The sequence below is a fragment of the Sorex araneus genome, chromosome 6 (genome assembly GCF_027595985.1).
Source record: "Sorex araneus isolate mSorAra2 chromosome 6, mSorAra2.pri, whole genome shotgun sequence".
Classification (NCBI taxonomy): Eukaryota; Metazoa; Chordata; class Mammalia; order Eulipotyphla; family Soricidae; genus Sorex; species Sorex araneus.
The window spans coordinates 29,119,914-29,134,208 of NC_073307.1; the positions used below are offsets into that span (position 1 = coordinate 29,119,914).

General features: G+C 42.5%; 1 protein-coding gene across 7 annotated transcripts in view; it reads right to left on the reverse strand.

Annotated features, from left to right (window-relative positions):
- Positions 1–883: 883 nt before the first annotated feature.
- CDC42SE2 (CDC42 small effector 2) overlaps positions 884–14,295 on the reverse strand; it is an 89,043-nt gene continuing 75,631 nt past the window's right edge. For 6 of the 7 annotated variants that reach the window (XM_055142897.1, XM_055142898.1, XM_055142893.1 and 3 more), the window contains 3 exons: positions 6,042–6,143; positions 3,650–3,769; positions 884–3,150 (listed from right to left, as the gene is read on the reverse strand). In XM_055142897.1, the coding sequence (XP_054998872.1) occupies positions 3,671–3,769; positions 6,042–6,143 (201 nt within the window). In that variant the 3' untranslated portion in view covers positions 884–3,150; positions 3,650–3,670. The remainder of the gene's footprint in view (positions 3,151–3,649; positions 3,770–6,041; positions 6,144–14,295) is intronic. The other variant, XM_055142899.1, reaches the window with a different exon arrangement.

A 14,295-nucleotide genomic window follows, 5' to 3' on the forward strand; every position in this document is an offset into this window, starting at 1 on the left:
GCGGAGCAACAGAACCCCCCTGTAAAGCATAAAAGTGAGAGTGCCAAATAGATTAACAAGAGTCACTGAATGGCGTAAGATGTCTGATCAGACTCTGATGGGCATTTAAATTAAAGGTAAAATTTCAGTTGCTTTAAAGTAGAGGGGATGTCATTTTCTTATCTCAATCTTGTAGATTTTGCATCTTCACAAGTTTAGCAAGTTACATTTCTGATACTTTATAAATATATTCTACTTTGGGGTTCTTGTGTCCTTTGAAGATGTAATCAAAATAAAGTTCTTGATAAATGCACAATTTTGTTTTCCACATGCCTTCTTATTGGTATGTCTTACTACTGGACTGCCAGGACTTTGATTTGCCCTTTAACCTAATTTCCTCTTAGAGCTTTTGGTCATGGGATGAAGACAGATTCAAGCAAAAGCTTTTTGAAATAACTTTTTCTAATATTACAATATTTGGTGGTCGTTCTTCAAACTCTGCACAAGATCTTATACAGAATCTGTAAGCAGGTGCATTTGAGGAGTATCAGAGATACTGAACTACTCTCCCAAAATTCCCCATCTAATATGGTAGCTTACAGCTAGCAACACTTGAAATGTGACTGCAGCACAGAATTCTCAAATTTTAAAACATATTAGGTTGTTCTCTCTTAAGTGTGTATATATACTATAATTTTAATAATATATGTAATTAAATTACACTTTTTTTTGGGGGGCGACATGCTCAGGGTATCATATGAGGTGCCAGATTGGCCACAAGCAAGACACGCGCCTTACTCACTGTGCTATCACTCCAGCCCTATTCAAATCCTATTTTAAAGAGAAAAGTCATACTGGTGTAAATTGCTTCCGGTAAATACTTCAAAGAAAACAAAAACCCAAACCAGATTGAAAGAAAACATTTATTGACTCAAAAATCAATACTTTTCTTTAATATCTACAAGCCAACACTGACCTCACTTTATTCAAGAATGAACACAATGTACAAAAAAAATGTATGTTTATATTATAAAAATATGTCAATTTTTCTCTTCTGGTTGCTGAGCATAAGTCAATTTAAACAAACTCAAGGCAAACTTTGCAGAAATGGAAGCTAATATACTCAAATTATTTTCAAAGGCCCACAAATAATGCTGCTTTGGAAATGCTGAACCCAGTTACCATTTCTGCTTTATGCTTATTTTACTTCATACCCATACCACAGGAAAGCACCTGGTCATTAGCTTACTCATTTCCCTTAATTTTTAACAATCGAATAAAATTTAAATGGGAAAAATCCCATGAACTTCAATTTTTAAATGAAATACATAGGGCACAATTCTTACTTGGGAATGCAGCTTCCCTAAAAAATATTCTAGGCTAAAATCTTAGAAATTTAAAAAAGTTTACTGGCCCCTTTCTTGGTGGCGGTGGCAGCTGCAACTACTGAGACAGTCACTGGCTGAAGAGAGCAGCCTTTGGCTTTCCACGGAAACTCCAGTGCTCGCTAGAGGATTTGGAGCAGGGACCATGGGTCCTTGTACTCTTTGTTCTGGGAGTCACATGACAAGTATAAAAGCTTGTACTAATTTTAAGTCAATATAGAAGTAGACTACACAGCATCAGTGCTAAGCAGCTCCAATCTGTCTTTTTGTGAGCTTGCATGAATCAGTTGCTACACGTTGAGTTAATGACAACAGAGGAATTCAAGTCTAAACTGCTGACTTTGATTACTAAGCATTGGACTCCTGAAATGCCAAATGTTTTTTCTTGACAGATTCTCTCTAGGACTGACACCTATGAAGACTCAAAATTATAGAAACACAAGCATTGAGTAATCTAGTGTCTCATGGTACTGGGTAAATATTTTTTAAAAGAATAATTATTACTCTCATGTTTTTCCTCTATAAATCTACTAATATTTCTTCAGTAACCTGTTTTCATAAAAACCTGAGGACTAAGGAAAAGGGTAAGAGAAATGATCACTCTTTTCTTTATTAAACTACCTAGTTCCTTGTAGCTCTTTAAGTTGAACCCCATCTACTGCGTGAAATATAACTCCTAGGAAAAGAAGTCAGACAGGGCTGAGATGGAAATAGGATTTAAACATTAATAATATAAACCACAAACTGCCTAAACACCCATACCCCAATGGGGCAGAAGCAGCATTTATACACAATGGTAAAGAACAAACATATTTTGGAACCTGAGCGAAGGATTCTCACCGGCACCCTGAAAGTCTGGTGCAGGCTGTGTCACTGGCAAGAATTCAGGTGTGTTGCTCTTGCCAATTCCCACTGCCCCCAAAATATGTAGACTATGGAAAGGCCAACAACTCGAGTCTGCAGTTAGTAGTGCAGGCCAAATGTTCAACAGACTGCTCCTAGAAATAACTAGATGACAGAGTATCAGACATAAGATAAAAACAAAAATAGAATGAGTACACAGATTGGCTGCGGGAATTACCCCAGCATGAAGTCACATCGCCACACCTGTTTACAAGGTCTTTGCTCTCAAAATAAATACACTGAACATTTACAACAGAATGAGTGCCTTATGAATGCAAGCGGTTTTTATTATAATTCTAATAAACCAGAGATCCACACTTCTAAAATAAGCTCTAGGCTGCGACAGGGTGTGCACAGCTCCAAACGGTCTCCACTAGCAGCACGATCCCCACCCCCCTAGGAAGCAACTCCATAAAGCATGCAGATACCGTTTCTGCTGAAGTTTCCAATGAATCCCAATTGTGCTTGTGGGTCTCATACCTTCCAAAATATACATAAATGTGACCGATTACAAATAATATCAGATCCTTGCTTACCAGTAAAATCATAAGGCTAAAGGTGGAAATATTTAAAATGAAAAAAATTGCAAAATAGCATTCACGAAAAAGATCATGCTATGATTAGATCCATATTGCTAAAAATTGAGAATTAAGCCACAATCCAAAGAACTCAGTCGACGAGTCCCCGGCATGCAGGCAGCTGGAGGAACTGCAGGGTCATCTGACATGCGCAGCTTCGGAGCGAACAGTTACGTGTCACTGGAGGAATCACAACGGGCTGAACAAGACGCCACCACACTTCTTTTGTGTAATTGAAAAGAAAAGCAATCACAAGACAAGAAAAAAAAAAAAAGAATAGTGGAAAACAAAAAATTCTTAATGACCTACAAAATTAAAAGAAAAATCCAGATTATTTTTACACTTTATGAGTTCATCTTTCTTAAAGCTGATTTTCTTTACAGTGAAGGGTTGGGTATGCAAATACTAGTGTTATACATAAAAATCAATATGAAATTACTGGAGTATCAATTTCCCTCTTGTTGAAAGGACACATAGGAGGTCAATCTTGCTATTGAAATCTCAATCGAAGCCTCTTATGCCTTACGGCATTTAAAGTTCCTCATAAGGAAAAAACTAATACTCAAAATGTAACTGGCCTGATGATCACTCGAAAGATTCAGCCTTATAACAATTCTGTCCTACTCCAACGGGCTCCCAATTCACTAAGACAGGCCTTCCCCACCTGTGCTGGAGACTAATTCAGGCCTCACGTGTGCTAGGTTTGTGCCTACCATTTGGGCTGCTGCCTCACCCTCTCCGTTCTTTAGAAAACTATTTGCATCCCCACACTACGTGTGTGTGGCCTGCAGCTCCCATACTCACCAAACGGGGGGGTGACCGGCGCTATCCCGCCTTAGTATCCACGAGCTGCATCTGCACATTGGCGGACATGCCACCCCCATAGCCACCCTTGGACTGCATCTGGTTCTGGATGGAGCTAACCTGAAACATGATCAAAACAAAGTCATGATTTTTGGTAACAAATAGTTTACCATCAAACCATATGTTAGCTTTTATAGATAATTTTGGCCTATTTGAAAAACAATGCCAGCTTCCATGAGAGAAAAAACAACTCCAAGTCTCAGTCCTTCCATTTAAAACAAAATGGTCTGGAATCTCTGAGCAGCCCAACCACTTGGTGCTGAGACTATATAGCTGCGACTGAATACGGAGTATCAAGGACCTTGCTAAACAGGAGGCGAGGGATCCCTACCAGCCACGGCCCCATTCAGTACTGCAGTGCTGTTTCCTGGGCATTCTTAGGATCAACTTTGTTGTGTCAATACTGTAGACTGGAGCAGACTTACATGCAAGTCAGATCAATGGTACTTTGGAATTACAGGTGGCCTATGAGGGTTTGGGGATAGCTGGAGACAAATGTGGACCCCTCTTTCCCCTTACTAGATAGAGATGATCCTAAAGTTTCATCTAAATGGATGAGAAGCCATAGTCATATACAACGTTCAGGCTTTTCATGTTGATATGCCAGGTAAGAATCTGAAAGAAAATTCTGAAACATATGAAAAGAAGATTTTTTGTTTGTTCCTCTCCACTTAGGACTTGTTCCTTTATACTTATATTTTTATTTTTGTGCCACATCTAGCTGTGCTTGGGGGACCATATGGGGTGCTGGGTACAAGGCAAGCGCCCTACCTGCCATACTTTCTCTCCAGCCCCTATATATTTTTTGGAAAAACCAAAGTGGGGGTACATGCACAAGGACACGTGTTGAGTCCCCAGCAGAGCACTGCTGGGCCAAAGCACTGAACGCTGCACCCATCCCCCTCACACTTGAAATAGGGAAGATGAGTTTTAGGAATTTTTTTTGAGGGGGGGGGCTATTTGCACCTGGCTCTGCACTCAGGAATTACTCCTGGCAGTGCTTAGGGGACCATATGGGAAGCTGGGAGTCAAACTGAGTCAGATGCATGCAAGGCCAATGCTCCCTCCCCCACTGTGTTATCGCGATAGCACCGGGAGTTATTTTTTAATTCCATTAAATTTTCAAATTTAATTTTAAAATTTAATATTTGAACTACCCATCCTATCTATGTATTATAATACTCAGAGAATCAGTCAATTCCTTTTCTTTTCACTCCATACTGATCCAGGAAACAGAGATACTGAATTTTATTTTGATAGCAACTGACATCTTGTACATTTCCACAAAAGGATAGCTGAAAGAAGTACTTTCAAACAATCAAGTTGTTTCCTTTCCAGGAAGCTACAAATGTCATTCCTTTGCTTACCTAGTAACTCAAGTGACAATGGGCTTGCTGTATCCAGGAAACCCACCTACCTATTTTAAAAGTCTGTTCTCAAGCATTTCACTAGTGCTGTCCAGTGAGTACCTAATGAATCATAAAGTTCTGTTTATAGAAAGCGTTATTCACCTTCAGAGCCCTAAGGAACTCAGAAACACATCACCTAACATGTTTACTTTTTAGAGCTGAGGGAAGTACCTAGGGGCTTCTTTCATGGCCCAAAGGAGGCAGGGTCCTGATAAAATCCCTAGATTATTGCTTTTTATTTTCTTAGATGAAAATTAAAGACTGAAAAACTTCATCTGAGACTGTCTAAAGTTTATTCTGAGACTTTATATTCAAAAGCAAAAATGTTGTTTTGTTTTTTTTTTTTCAGAAGCTGGAGAGATGGTATAGGCACTTGCCTTGCATGTCTGCAGACTAGGATCGAGCACCATCACTGTAAACCCTGAGCACCACTGGGTGTGGGCCAAAATTTTTTTTGAATCAATCCTTTTTGCAGCCTTGCACAAGGAATATGTGTAAATTGTAATCCTCCACTTAAAGCATGAGCATATATTACAGTCATGAACAAATCACAAGCATTTTAATCTCATAAAAGTCAACATTTATAAGGTAAATGCAATGAAAATTTTTTTCATTAAGTCCAATAACTTTTATTAAAAAGAAATAGTCTAAATGTTATGAAAGGGCTGATCTCCAAGTCAGGGGCTATGGATATTAACTTCCACTCACAGTTCTTTATAGTATGGGGGAGGAAGGGAGGGATGGAAGGAGAGTGGTAGCTACAAGACATTTTAGTATAGGACAGAGAAAAAGAATTTGACAAATACGATAAGATTACAGTTTCGTGATTCATTTTTTTCACCCCTCCATGCTTCTTCCCTAGGTCATAATTAATACATTTAGAGTCGTCATTCACAATGTCGCCTCGCGCCAGCCCCACTTACTGAGTTCATCCCACTGAACAGGTCTCCCGACCCCACGTGTGCCGTGTGCACGAAGTTCGTGGGCTCTCCAATCATACTTCGGTCAATCCGCCGGCGCCTTTTCTAAAATATGGAAAAGAGCGTGTTGATAAGTAGTCTTGTTAAAAAAAAAACAGTTCTGACGGATATATGTTCTGCGATGAATGACTTCAGTAACCAGCCAGGATACAGAAACGCCCGGCTCTTGCACTATCACAATTACCTTTCAAGATGACACATCTGTAATATTAACAAATCTGGTTTTACTCTTTAAACAAAATGAGACAAATGTAAAATGATGTCACTATCACTGTCAGTTAGCAAGGAATACAGTACGATCGGAGTACACCCCTTCTGATTGTCCTTATTTTCTAGACTTCGTCAACATTCTACCTTGACAGTGCTCAGATTACACCCCTTCCTCTCAGCACAGGAGGAGCTGGTCCCACCATGTTCTGGCCAAGAATGAAACTGTCAGTCAGGCTGGCCCTTACTGAACTCCCACAGGATGGGGGGGGGGGGCTTTCCTAGCAACTGCAGCTACTGTCTGGGGAATCCTGCCCCACTAGATAGAGGTATTTTCTGTACCCTGCTGATTTTCACTGATTGACATTTTACAGAAATGAAAGTTCTCTTAAATGAGCATCCAGGTTTTATGATTCCTTAGATAATAAAACGTCTGAGATGGGGCTGGAGCGAGAGCACAGCGGTAGGGCATTTGCCTTGCACGTGGCCGACCTGGGGTTCAATTCCCAGTATCCCATATGGTCCCCTGAGCACCGCCAGGAGTAATTCCCGAGTGCAGAGGCAGAAGTAACCCCTGAGCATCGCCGGGTATGACCCAAAAAGCAAAAAAAAAAAAAAAAAAAAAAAGAAAAAAGAAAAAAAAAGTCTGAGATGGGCATACAGCTGACAGAGTGTCCCACTCTAACAGAACTCCCTTCCTCCCGTTGGGGACATGTCCCAACACCTCACTGATTGTCTAAAACCAAGGACAGTACCAAACCCTGTATGCAGTGCTTCTCACCTACCGACTGACTGATAAAGTCTGTCATAAGTTAAGCACAAGAGTCACAACGGAGAATACAAAACCTAAACTAGTAAGTTACATAAATATAGTCTTAAAATATCTTATTGTGTTTTTGGACTGCAGACAACAAATTGCAAAAATCAAAACAGTGGGGGGATTGTGGAGGGTAGAGTTTATGTTCCTTAAATTACTTTGCCCCAAAACTATTGCAGAGTCTGAACTTGTTTGATTAGGTTACTTTTGCACATAACATTTTGTGTCTACTTCTAGTAGAATATGGTAAGATCCTAATGACAGTGTATTAGGATATGAGCATGATTTTCCAATAAAGCTTCAAAAGCAGGGTTCACATATTACTTTCAGAAGCCAATGTACATTATTTTACTTATGACTTTTTTTTATTGATTTGGTTTTGGGGCTTCACTTGGTGATGCTCAGAGGCTATACCTGGCTGAGTACTCAGGAATCACTCCTGGCAGTGCTCGGGACACCAGATGGGATGCCAGGAATCAAACCCAAGTTGGCCATGTGCAAGGAAAGCACCTTCCCCACTGTGCTATCACCCAAACCCTTTTACCTCTGGTTTTTATCGTAGAAGATTAGAATCCAAAAAAGAAGCCTGAAGCTGGAGTCAGGAAGAGTCCAAAGGCTGAAGAGCATATGTAAAGCCCCAGTTCTACCAGGGGTGCCCCTGGTGGCCCCAGACTCCCTGCTTAGGAGTCCCCTGCCCTATCTGAAAGAGAGAAGCCAGTTTTTCCTTTGAAACACTCATCAGGCTCGCTCAGACAGGTCAGCCCCAGCGACAGTGGTCCGGCGGGCCCGCAGGCTGCCGCTGGCCTCAGCAGGAGAGGATGGATGTTTCTGAGAGTAAGCTCCACTTCCAGGTTACTCTTCATCCCTGCACTATGAGCACGCAGAAGCAACTTCATTCAGTTCTGAATCTGCATCATTTCCCCCCCACCCCCCGGACGGGTGTGTCTGGGGCTGAGCGCAGCGCTCCACTTGGCCCGCATCTCCTGTGAAGTGATTTATTCTAACTTCACTCACTGCAGGAAGATAACAGGAGTCGAGTCATCAGTGTCCTCAGGCCACCCATCTCTCCCAGAAGCGTTTCCCAAAATAAGTCCCAAATGGATGTTTCTGAGCCCACGTTTGTGAAACGAGGGCACTACCAGACCCTCACGAATAACGAAGGAGGAGCAGCAAGGTTTTTAAAGAGAGAGTTGGTTTTAAAAGATACTTCCCGAGGGCTGCAGGTGGAAAACACGGTGGAACGACCCAACAGCGATAGTTATTATAGTGATTTTCTTGGGTTCTGGCCACCCCCTGGTGCCGGGGACCAGACCGGAGTGGCCGTATGCAAGACCAGAGCGGTATACGCTGGTGCTATTGCTCCAGTCCCCTACTATGGCAATGTTGGTGAAAGGAGATTATTTTGATTGCAATAAAGCAGAGATGAAAAGCAATAGGGCTAAGAAGTCAAATCACAGTATAATAAGCTGTCAGAGGTTGTGAGATGTCCTGGGAAGAAGCTAACACAGAACTCTAAGGCTGCAGGGAAGCTGGAGACACTGGATGAGACAAGAACAAATCCAGCAACTTGAAGGGTGCGCCCCGGTGAGCAGCGTGTGCTGTGGAGCGTTGGGGAAGGAAGACACGGCAAGGGGAGCTGGCGGGTCTCTGTTTCCCCTGGGGTGTAGGGGAACAAGGCAATCACACAACTCTGGATCCAGTCTTGTTTTAACAGGGAGAAGAAAATCAGAGGAGAAGAAAAACTACAGAAAGAAGGGGAAGTAAAAATAGACTGAAGTATGTTTCCATAAGGGGAGAAAAGATTATGCTTAGTTCCTGATGAGGAAGAATCCAGTAAAAGGATACGGAGAATGAACGCAAAGAAAAAGGATTATCAAGGTTACAAAGTTCCAGAGAAGCTGGGAGAGAGACTGAGGTACTCACTTCTCCTTTTTATTTTTGCAGGGGGCCATCAGTGTCAGGGAACAACTAGGGCTGGTGGCCCAAAATGCAAGTGCCTTAGCTGCAGTACTATCCCTCCTGCCTAAGCGACAGTGTTTGGGCAGTGCTCAGGGCTTCCTCCTAGCTCTTCACTCAGGGATGGCTCCTCTTGGAGCCTGGGGGACCATGTGTAGGGACAGGGACAGGGATTGGACCCATCTCACTGCAGGGCAGGTGCCTACCCGCTGTACTACCCAGCCCCCCAAGAACGTTTTTAACTAAGAAATCAAGAGTCATTAAGGTTCAAATGTAATTAAATACTTTTAAATACTTTTTAAAAACATTACTTTCTGGTATAACATGGAGACACTAAACAAATACACCCTTTTTTGGCCTGTAGTGCTTCAAATGTAAGAGAGCAAATGGATTTTATACCGTGGGCCAACGGGGAATTCCAGAGTGTGACCTCTGCAACAAAAAACAGGAAATGGTGCACTCTGCTGTGTATGAACTGTTGGCAGTAGCAGTCACCGTCTTTTTTTTTTCCTGGAAACACAGTGCTCTTTCTGAGGAATCTATTAAGTCTGAATAACTGTTGCCATCTTCCTTACGATACACTTCTTATAGGCAATGACAAAAAGCTGTGTTAGAGGGGAAGGGATTGAAGAAAATGTCTCTTTCCATGACATTTCTCTGTAACTATGTGCCACCACCATAAAATCGCTACTAAACATGAGCTAAAATGTCTGAGCACATGCAAGTAGGAAGAAAATAACGGTTAGAATGTGTTTGTACTTACAGGGCGGTGAAAGGGTTAAAAATGACACTAGATGTTAAAGAGCTAAAAATATACTCAATATGTAAAGAAATGACATAAAAGTGGATTAGCAAGTGATTCTACTTATAGCACTCTAGAACACACATAGTGACAATGTTGATCAGTGGCTGGCAATGAAGGTGAAGGGTGAGGACAAGGATGGTAAGACTAAAAAAATTAAATCTTTAGCATTGGATAGATAGACCAGTCGGCCATGTGATGCTCTAGCTTCACAAATATGAATTTAATATTTGTGAAATGAAGGTCCCTCCCCATACTGATCACCATTAAAGCTGGGTACTACACATACTGGGATGGGGTCCCCCTCTATTTTTGTGTATATTTGACACTTTATAAGCTTTTAAAATGTTAATGTACTTAGCTTCTTCTGGCTCTTGCGATTTTTATATAGAAACCTATGTACTGGGGGCTGGAGCGATAGCACAGTGGGTAGGACGTTTGCCTTGCACGAGGCAAACCCGGGTTCAATTCCTAGCATCCCATATGGTCCCCTGAGCACCGCCAGGAGTAATTCCTGAGTGCAGAGCCAGAAGTAACCCCTATGCATCGCCAGGTGTGACCCAAAAAGCCAAAAAAAAAAAAAAAGCCCTATATACTGTATGTCAAAATGATATGACAAGTACAAACCACTTCATGTCTGATTCCAACAGAATTTCATCTTCTTATTCTGTATTCTGATGTCTGACAATGCTAAAATTACTCTCCACCCACTTCCTGTCTTCTTCCCCAAATAGATGTAGTTTAGACTTTTAAAAAATATACTGCCAAGCTGCCACATATTACTGGGACAGTTACCTATTTAATACTGTTAGAAATAACCATCACTCATGCACTCAACATTACATATGTACTGTTTAAAAAGAGCTAACAACAACAACAAAAAAACTGGTTTAGGGGTGTAGCTCAAAGGTACAGCACATGCCAATCTCCGGTGCCTGCGCGCATACACACACACACACACACACACACACACACACACAGAGGCTCCCTGGGGAGGTTATCTGTGAGGTTACTGGAGCTTCCACTCTGGCTTCTCTTCAGTTTCTCAGTCCCATACACACCCTCCCCCACACACAACCTCACATCACTGCTGCCTACACATCGAGCTGTGGCTACACGGCTCGGGCACGTCTAGGCCTTCCACCTGTGCGGAATGATGGAGTGGGGAGTAGCCTGTTCTATAAAACAAGGAACACTTCCAGGTGTCTGTGGAAATCTCCTGTGAGTGCCACGCCGGCCTTGAACAAGCCTCTCACCACAGAATATCTTGCTTGAGTCAAGCGCACCCATTGCCAATGGAGCCGAAACTCCCAGTCAGAGGGGAGGGAGGAGTGCTCAAAGCAGAGGAGGGCGTGATGGATGTGGTTACACCGTGTCCGCACAAGAGAACTGGTCCCCAGCTTATATGTTCCCAAGCAAACACCGATTTAAATTCCGAGAGCAGATGATTCTGCGGCTAATCCTGCAGCCTGCTCTGTGCTGGCACCTCTGATCTCTCTGCCCACTCTTTGGATTTTGTTTCTTCCACTGAGGCCACCATGTTCCAGGACACACTAGTTCCCTCCCCCTCCCCTCACATGCTGACAATTAGTAAATCTGTTTCTTCTTTTCTGGACCTGAGACTGCAAATGTTAATGGGATGCTGAGTTTTCTATGAACCAAAACCCAGTTCATCCTGTTACTTCTGTATCCCACTCATTCTCTTCGCTGCCTATGCTGGTACACGCCTTTGTCAGTAAGAACATCAAGCCAGATTTGAGGCCTGTCCTCCTCCTCCCCCTACCCTGCCCCCCTCATATTGTCATACAAATGACACCACAGCCAAAGGATTCTACTTGTTCAGTCTGCCATCCCTTTCATTACCCTATTGAAGTCCTCAACCACTGCAGTGTTCCCTTAATATCCTTGCTCCCAATTTCACCTTTTTCCCCCCTCCTAATATTCCTTACCCTGGACCTAGACCCCTTTCCAGAGTGTAAAAGTAATCACCTCACTCATCAGTTTTTTTTTGGGGGGTGGGGAGTTTCTTTTTAGGTCACACCCAGTGATGCACAGGGGTTACTCCTGGCTCATGCACTCAGGAACTACTCCTGGCGGTGCTTGGGGGACCATATGGGATGCTGGGAATGGAACCTGGGTCAGCCGCATGCAAGGCAAACGCCCTACCCACTGTGCTATCACTCCAGTCTCATCACTCACCAGTTTCAAACCTTTTGAACTTGCAGCATAAATTCCAAACACCACAATCTATGAATTTATGTATTTATCTCTCCAAATCATCTTTTCTGACTTCTTTCCTGGCATCCAAAGGTCTCATGTGCTGCGTGCAGTTCCCTAAATAAGTTCCCTGCCCTTCCCTAGAAGGATCTTTTCTGTTGCCCTTTCACTGGACTAACTCCAGCCTGACTTCTCAATGGCCTCTAGCCTGGTGCTATGAATTCCCTGGTTCACCAGGGTGCTCTTACTAAGAGTGTAAAAAGTGGGACAATAAAGGAAGAGCCATACAGGACATGTAGTAATTTACCAACTTATGTTCCTTAAATGAATTAATTTATAAATGTAGAAACATTACATTCAGTTTGAAGACTGAATTTTTCAAACACTCAGCAGTAGTAATACCGTGCCTTGCACTACAAATACTGATGAAGAAAGGCGACCTCCTGGGGCTGGAGAGATTAACGCCACAAGGAAGGCCCTGGCCCTGCACACAGCTAACCCAGGATCAAGCTCCAGCACCCACATGTCCCGAGTCCCGTTAGGAGTGATTTCTGAGCACAGAGTCAGGAGTTAACCCTGAGCACCACCCAGTGTGGCCCCAAAACAAAACCAAAATATTTTTCTCCCATTTTGTGTATGTTGTGGGACAGTGTTGCTAGGAGGGTCACGTGGTGATGGTATCAAATCCAGGTGCAATGCACATGCTTCACCTTTGGAGCCACTTTCCCAGCCCAAAGTGGGTTAATTTGTTGTTCTAATGGGATTCAGTTGTTAGGACATATAGTGTTACCATGTTGTTTTGAACCAAACTAGCTCTATTTATCTTGGCTAAGAGAAGCTAGAAAAAACTTTACTGATGTGTTTAGAGTACCAAACACCAGCATGCTTGTGAGCCTCTGGAAAAAAGGTAATTTTTAAAAATATTTACAATGTACCTGGGTATCAGATATATTAAAAACAAGTAGTGATTTTTTTTTTTCCTATGATGCTGCCTGGCATCACAGCATTCACAGTAATTTCCTGAGAGTAAGAGCTGCTTAGAGTGCCTAGACCACAGGCGGTTCCTATGACCCACCACCAAAATGAAATTAAAAAATTGTTTTAAGTTAACATAAAAAAACAGGGCCAGAGAGATGGAATGATAATCCACTAGATAAGACCCTGCATGTGGCCAATCCAGGTTTAATTCCCCCTCCCCACACACGTACATATGATCCACTGAGCACCACTAAGAATGATTCCTGAGCACAGAACTAGCTGAAAGTTCTCAGCACAGCTGGGTGTGGCCCCAAACCCCAAAAATACATACATGCACACATACATACATACATATAAGTGTATGTATGTATATATGTGTGTGTGTGCACATGTGTATAAAGCATGAGACTTTTGAAGTGTTTTCCGAGTGGGGCTTCACTAACACACAAAAGAAAACATTACCTGTTATGTACACACATAATATGAGACACTCTTATCCCAAAATTCTTCCCACTTGGCAATTGCCTAATTCATTAATATTAATATTCAGTTCAAATATAAACTCTGTTGTTGTGACTTCTGGGTGTTTTGTTTTGGCTTTTGAGTCACACCTGGTGGTGCTCTGGGCTTATTTCTGACTCTGTACTCAGGGATCACTTTTTTTTTTCTCTTTTTGGGTCACACCCAGAGATGCTCAGGGATTATTACTCCTGGCTCTGCACTCAGGTATGACTCCTGGCGGTGCCTGAGAGACTATATGGGAAGCTGGGGATTGAATTCAGGTCGCTGCGTGCAAGGCAAACCCCCTACCCACTGTACTATCACTCCGGCCCTCAGGGATCACTTTTTGTGGGCTTAGGGGACCATATGGATGCCAGGGATTGAACCTGCATCTGCCGCATGCAAGGCCAGCACCTTACCTGCTGTGCTACTGCTCTGGTTCCCAACTCTTGCATAGTCTAAGCAAAGATTTCAATGACCACACTGAAAACACTATTATAATTTGCCCACTCAGACTTTCCCACTATACCAAGTGTTCTATGACCACAATGGACAGCTGTTGTCTGATACTCTGGGAGATAAAGAATAGCATTAAATGAATAAAGAACTCTTAAAGAAATAGCGTTACCTCATTTCTCCAAAAACAAATGAAAAACAAAAACTAGGGCCAGAAAGATGGCACAACAGTAAGGCACATGCATGCAACCAGAGTTCAATTC